Source organism: Meleagris gallopavo, chromosome 29 (genome assembly GCF_000146605.3).
Source record: "Meleagris gallopavo isolate NT-WF06-2002-E0010 breed Aviagen turkey brand Nicholas breeding stock chromosome 29, Turkey_5.1, whole genome shotgun sequence".
Lineage (NCBI taxonomy): Eukaryota > Metazoa > Chordata > Aves > Galliformes > Phasianidae > Meleagris > Meleagris gallopavo.
Window position 1 is genome coordinate 328,627 of NC_015039.2, and position 7,331 is coordinate 335,957.

A 7,331-nucleotide genomic window follows, 5' to 3' on the forward strand; every position below is an offset into this window, starting at 1 on the left:
AACAAACAAACAAAAAAGATGACACAGCACTCAAATTTTACAAAATTCAGTGCAAACTTTTGGTCTGCAGAGATGCCAATTAGCAGCATCCCCCAGCAGCCAAGGCAATGCAACAGGTGAGCCATTTACCAGGGAATACATCCAGCCTTAAATGCTGCATCTCTAAAATTAAAAAAGGAAGAACCACTGCAATAGTTAACAGTTTGCTGAAGGTTTTCCTGGACACCTGAAAAAATAAAGTTTCCAGAGTTGCAGCTCAGGAGGCCCTTCTGTCTGCTCCACGTGGCCTCAGCCTGCTGGGAGCTCCGGTTCTGGGTGTGGGGAGCTGCATTCTCCCTCTGCAAGAGGCTCATAAGTGCCAATTTTCTTCTCCTGCTAAGAGAGGAAAGTTAAGATCTCAGGACTGGCATTCCCCTTTTTGCACACCTCCATAAGGAACTGAGACAATCTAGAAATTACCCCCATTTCCCCACAGAAGCCATTTTATTGCCACGGAAGTGCCAATCTCAGCAAGGAGAGGTTGTATCCTCGCGCAGGGCAGTGACTGCTCTCACTTTGTTTGCAAAGTTTACAGCCCCACGCGCTCAGCTCTGCAGGGAGTTTGCCAGCTCCAAAGCTGTTTCACTGGGTGCACGTGGCTTTGGGAACTCGGGTGCTCTCTAACCCATTACTCTGCAATGCTATCAGAACACAGATCCAAGACCGAGACGTCTGCCAGATTAAAATGTGCACGAGGACAACACTTGGATGCACATTTCTTATTATTTGTTTAGAACAAATACTCAAGGCAACAGGGACGAGGTTAAAAACGCCCTCCTCGCTTGGAATTTGCTCGAGGTGCTGCCATCCCCCGCTCATCCACAGCTCCCCCCACCTGATGGGCTGCACCAGCACTAATTATTCCAGGACAAGGGCTGCTGCACCCAATTACAAGCAGCCCACGTTCCAGACCCAACACTCACCAGCAAAAGCAAATGACACAACTTCAGGGCATAACTTACTCCAGATTTCGTGGCAGAAGGTCACTGCTTTATTGCATCCCAGGAGAGCAGAGCAACGTGCTCCATCTTCCTGTGCAGCTCACACTTGGCCCTTCTGAATATCTGTCCTACATACACATGGAAGAGCGTTCCAGCACTGCAGCAGGGTCAGAGTGCCTGAAGTCCTGCCCGAATTCAAATGCGACGCAGCATCAGATGGCTGCAGCTCACAATGACAGGATTTGTTAAGAAGGCTTTCCTATTAGCCATAGCGACATCAATAATTTTATTTGACTGAAAATCCTGTCCTGCCCAATGGGCATTCCAGCAAGATGTATATTTAGCTGCTTCCTAAGGACCGGATTTCTGTGGGCTCAGGCAGAGCTGATGTTATGACAGCATGAATTCACCCCAAGCTACAACTTAGGGCACTTCCCAAACCAAATCTCCCAAGTAGGATCCTTTCCTAAAGGACCTGCTAGAACCGGGACAGGAAGATCTTGCTGCATCTCCCAGGCAGAAAAGGGAAATTCTTAATTAGAAGTAGCCATCCTGGCTGCCCGCAGTGAGAAAAGAAGTGACATTCCTCCGGTTCTGAGGTTGTTGGGAGTGGTCAGAATCACAGAATCATTAAGGTTGGAAAAAACCACTACGACCATCATTCCAACCACCCACCTACACCAATACAGCCCACTCAACCTCCGCCAGCTCCTCAGCACCCATGGTGGATCCCATCCAGCCCCACAGACCCGTGGCAGCGCAGGTGGAGCAGCAGCTCTCTAACTGAGAGCCTGAATCACGGGGGGTTTATTCTGCTCCCCGTCCCAGACTTCCAAGTCAGGGAGTAGAGAACCTCGAGGATAGCTGGTCTGACCATTAAAGACAGACATAAAGAAGCTCAGCCTTTTCCTTACCCACAATGGTCACGTCCTCCTCCACATCTATGAAGGGCAGAGATTTTTCTTAGTATTGCACTGATGTTTCCCTGTTGCTTTTTAACCATTAAGGTTTGGGGACGCTGTTCCTACAACACTAAGCCGGGCAACAAATGAATCACAGGTGACAAGGCCAGACATCCCACGCCCACAATCACACTCTGATGGCCAACAATTTTATTCCAAATAATCCATCGTGGATTTCTGTAAAGCAGAAGTTCTGTAAGAAGCAGCAAAATGGATTTGCAATGATTCTGCAAAGCAGGTGCGGAGCTGCAGAAGTGACCTCAGACAAAGACATTTCAATTTAGTTTTCTCCTGTTCCCTTAAAGCATGGCTAAAATCCTATTTCTTTGGAAACACTAAAAATGTAAGCACCACTCCAAGAAAGAACTAAATTGACAAATGGTTCTGTAGTTGCCTGATGACAGCTGCACCTATGAAGAATGATTACCACATGTTAGCTGAAAGGAGGAGAAATTAGAATGTACAGCTTTAGACCAAAAACACAAATCCCAGACTCAGCCTCACAAAGCTTCCCACCTAAACCTGCCCTTTGATGCATTGCAAGGAGCACAGCAGAGCATGCATCAACACAGTTCTGTAATTTGAGGGACCACAGCCTGTCCTTCACTGCAGTTCCTACAACTCTGCACTCAATCTATCTGATAGTTGATTTCAACAGGTGTCTGCAGAGCATCTCCTGCTCGGGTCACTGGAGCTTCTGGAGGGATTACAGTGCAGTTCTGCAAGGTAAACCAACATCTGCTATTAACAGAGTGAAACTAAAATCATTTCCAACCACAGATATGAGAAGCAAACAGACCGCTGCCTCCCAGTGCTGATGGGAACAGCATTTCATGCCTAACTGATGTCCCTGAATCCCAAACTGCACACAGGAAAATGATGGTGGGGTTATACAAGTTGCAGCTGTTGCATAACTGCAGCCACGCAGCTCTGCTTTGCTTCCTGCACCACTCCATGCAGCTCTCTATTCTGGTGCAGTACAAGCTGAAACACAGTGCTGGACCAACAGCTTGATGCTGGCTGGAACAGGGCAGAGAAATCTCTGCACGAGCCACCTGCAGCTCTCTCTATGCATTCCCCAGGTTTAGGCATCTTTAAATAACATTAACCAGGGGAGAGCATCAGTGCTGCAGCATCAGGCTCACCTGTTGTGATGGGGATATCACACCCCTCCATCCTCCCACACGCTGCTCCTTATTTATACAGACCAGCATCCAACGTGACACCGCACCGTGTGCTGTTGGCTGCTCACCTGACCTCTGCATCATTCTCCTGCTGCCATCCCACGTTCCTTTACACGTTAAGGCCTTTTTGCTGATTTTAGCAAAGCAGTCACCGATAGGATTTTTGTTGATTATTTTTTTTAGGAAGTACACGATAAAACCAATGCACAATCCTTAAGGTGTGTTTTAATATGACATAACCTGGACCCACATTCAGTGCTCTCAGTACCCACAAGGATGAGGAGCCAGCAGGAACCCTACAGACCTGCCCCACATCCCACCTTGGGGAAGCCTACAGACCCGCCCCACATCCCACCTTGGGGAAGCCTACAGACCCACCCCACATCCCACCTCGGGGAACCCCACAGACCCGCCCCACATCCCACCTCGGGGAACCCCACAGACCTGCCCCACATCCCACCTCGGGGAACCCCACAGACCTGCCCTATACCCCGTCTCAGGGAACCCTACAAACTGCCCCAAATCTCACTTGAGGGAACCCTACAAACTGCCCCACATCCCACCTCAGGGAACCCCAAATCCTGCCCCACAACCCCAGAGCAGAAGGGTTCCCACAGCACCCTTAGGGGACCCTAAAATCCCCCATAACCCAAAAGGAACCTCACAGCACCTCAGCCCGCAGAGAAGGGCTCACAGCACTCCTCGAGGAGCCCACAGAACCCCAAATCTCCATTCCCCATAACCAAAGGGACATCACAGCACCCTTCGGTTACCCCTCAGGCTGCAAGATTTCACCCCAACGCCTAACGAGGGGCAGAAGGGACAGGACAGAGCCGGAGATAACGAGGTGAAGCATCCCACAGCTGGGCAGGAGGACGAGAAACAACCATCCCCCCGCTCCCCCCCTCACTTACCCGCCCCGCCATCTTGTCGCCTCACACTGCAGCGCAGCGCCATGGGGCGGTGCTGCGCATGCGCGGAAAGAGGCGGAACGGAGGGGAACGGAGAGGCTGCGGGTTCGAGGCTGAGCTCGGGGGCTGCGCGTGCAGTCAGGCGGTTCTATTTTATGGCCAACAGCGTCGTTATTGAGCACCAAAACCTTATCTTCAGGGCACTTGGGAACTAAAGGCACTGTTTTCTTACCTGCTGCCTAATTTTTCACACCTGGAGTCTTATTTTAGAGCCCAAAGCGTTATTCTTATGGTGCAAAGCCTCCCCCTGGGCATCCATGGTGTTCTCTGACAGGACAAACTTCATTCATAAAATTCATGGCCAAAGCCCTGAATTATAGAACCCAAAGTCTCCTTTAACAGCCAGGAAAGCAACAACACCCCCCAAAACCCACCTCAAGGAACCCTACAACCTGTCCCTATCCCACCTCAAGGAACCCTACAACCTGCCCCCATCCCACCTCAAGGAACCCTACAACCTGCCCCTATCCCACCTCAAGGAACCCTACAACCTGCCCCCATCCCACCTCAAGGAACCCTACAACCTGCCCCAGAACAACTCTATATCACAGGACCCAGCCTTTAGGACCCCCTTTTTAAGGGCTTTTTATGATGGCGTGTGCCAGCAGACAAGGGAAGAGCCCCCGATGACATCTATCTGGGCTACAGCAATGTCTCCATAACATCACAGAATCACTGAATAGCAGAATGGTTCAGGTTGGAGGGGACCTTAAAGACCACCCAGTTCCAACCCAATGCCACATGCAAGGCTGACAGCCACCAAACCAGGCTGCCCTGATCCCCATCCAACCTGGCCATGAATGTCCCCAAGGCACCCACAACCCAAGTCCTTCCCTGCAGGGCTGCCCTCAGTGAGCTCTTCTCCAGCCCAGACCCCTATCTGGGATTGCCCCGACCCAGCACCCTGCCCTTGGCCTTGTTAAACTTCCTGTTCAAACACACTGTGCTAATAGCATCTCATCGTGCTTTGGTTTGCCTACAAATTACAGGTATATGCAGATCTAAAAGCCCAGAGCTGCACTCCCAGCCTCCTAACACATGCCAAGCCCTGGAGTTAAGCTCATCCTTTGGTAGGGAGGCCCTGGGACGTGTAAGATCAATTGCTCAGCCTCCGCTTGGAATGCAGCCATATTCTGCCCATGCAGGTCCTGTTTCCCCATGGTCTGCTCCCACTGACTCTTTGCAGCCAGACTTCTGGAAGTGGATTTTTATGGGGTCCACCTCCTGGGATTTGGTTGAAGCAGTGCTTTGCTCTTCAGAACAGATCATATTGGACAGCCTGTCTCACGCTGAGAGACAAAAAGCGCTGCATCCCCCAGTGTAACGTTCTGCGGGAGAATGAAATTCCAATTGTGGTCTCCTGTCTTGAATTAGCTTTGAAGGAGGAAGGCAGCAAGTGATTGGACTCCAAAGCAAGGTTCAATACTGTCTCCAAAGCTGCCCTCAACGGCCTGTAAATCAATTCTGGGCACGAGCTGCGGTGCATTAGCAACCTGTTACATCAACTTCCTGAGCAGGGCTTCGACAACATCATGAAATATTAACACTGATTTAACTGCCTTGAACAGGTCGTAATCCAGTGGTAACATGGCAGGGCAAGAGGAGCTCCTGCAAAACGTAGGTCCCCTCAGGAGGATGCTTTTTGCACAAGTTCAGTATCACGCTCTGCACCCCAGCACTGAACTCTGCCCAAACAGCACAATTAGGGGAAGTTTTCTCACCACTCTGAGCTTCCCAAAGCTCTCTGCCCTATGGCCTTAAAAAGTCTTCCAGAAACAAGCACAAGAAATATGACCTCTGCATCTGTAGAGGCAGTCCTGCCATGGACCATTCAGCAACTCGCACCCAACCCACAGTACACTTCTATAACACCAAAGACCCCAGCTGACGTCCAGGCTGCCAGACGGGCTTCATTTTCAACAGCTCTTCCTACCTAAACTGAATGTGTTTATGGCTCCTGATAGATGGTTCCTCATTGTGTGCAGCTCATTGTGATGCACTTAGTGGGGAATTTGAAGTCTCAAAGACACAAAATGCTAAGTAAATCATGCAAAATCCAGCTGCTGGAAGACAAACCCTACTGAGTCAGACTCTGCAAGTTTGCTCATGATACAAAGCTGGGAAGAGTGGTTGAGAAACCAGAAGGCCATGCTGCCATTCAACAGGACCTGAAAGGCTGGACAGAGAGGAAGCTGATGGGGTTCAACAAGAGGAAACGCAGAGTCCTGAACCTGGGGAGGAACAACTGAAGTACATCAGTAGAGGTGGGGGGCTGAGCTGCTGGAAAGGAGCTCTGCAGAGGAGAACCTGAGGGTTCTGGTGGGCAGAGGTTGAGCATGAGCCAGCAGCATGCCCTTGTGCCCGAGGCAAAGGGAACCCTGGGGTGCAGTGTAGAGCATGGGCCCTCGATGAGGGCAGAATCTTGGCATGCAGCAACAGAACAATAGAGCAATAGAACAAGGGGCAACGGGCAGAAAATGGAACACGGGAATTTCCACACTAGCACAAGGAAGACATTCTTTACTCAGAGAGGGTGACAGCACTGGAACAGGCTGCCCAGAGAGGCATCCTGTGGAGTCTCCTTCTCTGGAGACATACAAGACATGTCTGGATGGGATGCCCTCCTGTGTGACCTACTGCAGGCAACTTGCTTCAGCACGGGGGGATGGACTGAATGATTCTACAGGTCCCTTCCAACGCCTACAATTCTGCAATTCTCTTCAGATTCAGGGCCAAAGAGAAGCACACTCCGCCTGGTCCTGTGTCCCAGCAACACACGGTCTCCCTGCTTAAACAGGGTCCCATGGAGCTCTAGACAGGATACCAAAAATCTTAATTTAGTTAGTACTCAAATAGACCCCTTGATGCCCCAGAGAGGTGAGAACTGGTTCCTTTGTGTGGGGAAGCACCGAAGAGCATCTATTGGGCAGAGAAGTGCCAACGAACAATGCACAGATAGGTATCAGAGCAATGTTTGTACCCCAACATCAGTACCACCTATGGGCAAACTGTGCAGGACTCACAAACGGAACGCTAGATTTAACGTGCACAAATAGGGGGAACTTTGTGGATGCTGTATGAATGTTAAGTTCTGTACTATGAGACTGGGGAGGTGCTGGAACAGCTGCCAGAGAGGCTGTGGATCCCCGTCCGTCCATGAAGGTGTTCAAGGCCCTGGTGGATGGGGCCCTGGGCAGCCTGGGCTGCTCTGAAATGGGGAGGTTGGTGGCCCTG

At 50.6% G+C, this 7,331-nt stretch overlaps 1 protein-coding gene across 4 annotated transcripts in view; it reads right to left on the reverse strand.

The window, feature by feature from the left end:
- The window catches only part of NSF (N-ethylmaleimide sensitive factor, vesicle fusing ATPase), a 61,703-nt gene extending 57,558 nt beyond the window's left edge, over window positions 1-4,145 (reverse strand). For 2 of the 4 annotated variants that reach the window (XM_019623365.2, XM_010724433.3), the window contains exon 1: window positions 4,041-4,145. Coding sequence is in view for 1 of the 4 variants with exons in the window: in XM_010724433.3 (XP_010722735.1) it covers window positions 4,041-4,052 (12 nt within the window). In the remaining 3 variants the exon portion in view is untranslated. Of the gene's footprint in view, window positions 1-1,894; window positions 1,919-4,040 lie in introns of those variants that run through there. The other 2 variants (XM_019623366.2, XM_019623364.2) reach the window with 1 other exon arrangement.
- Between the last annotated feature and the right edge of the window lie 3,186 nt (window positions 4,146-7,331).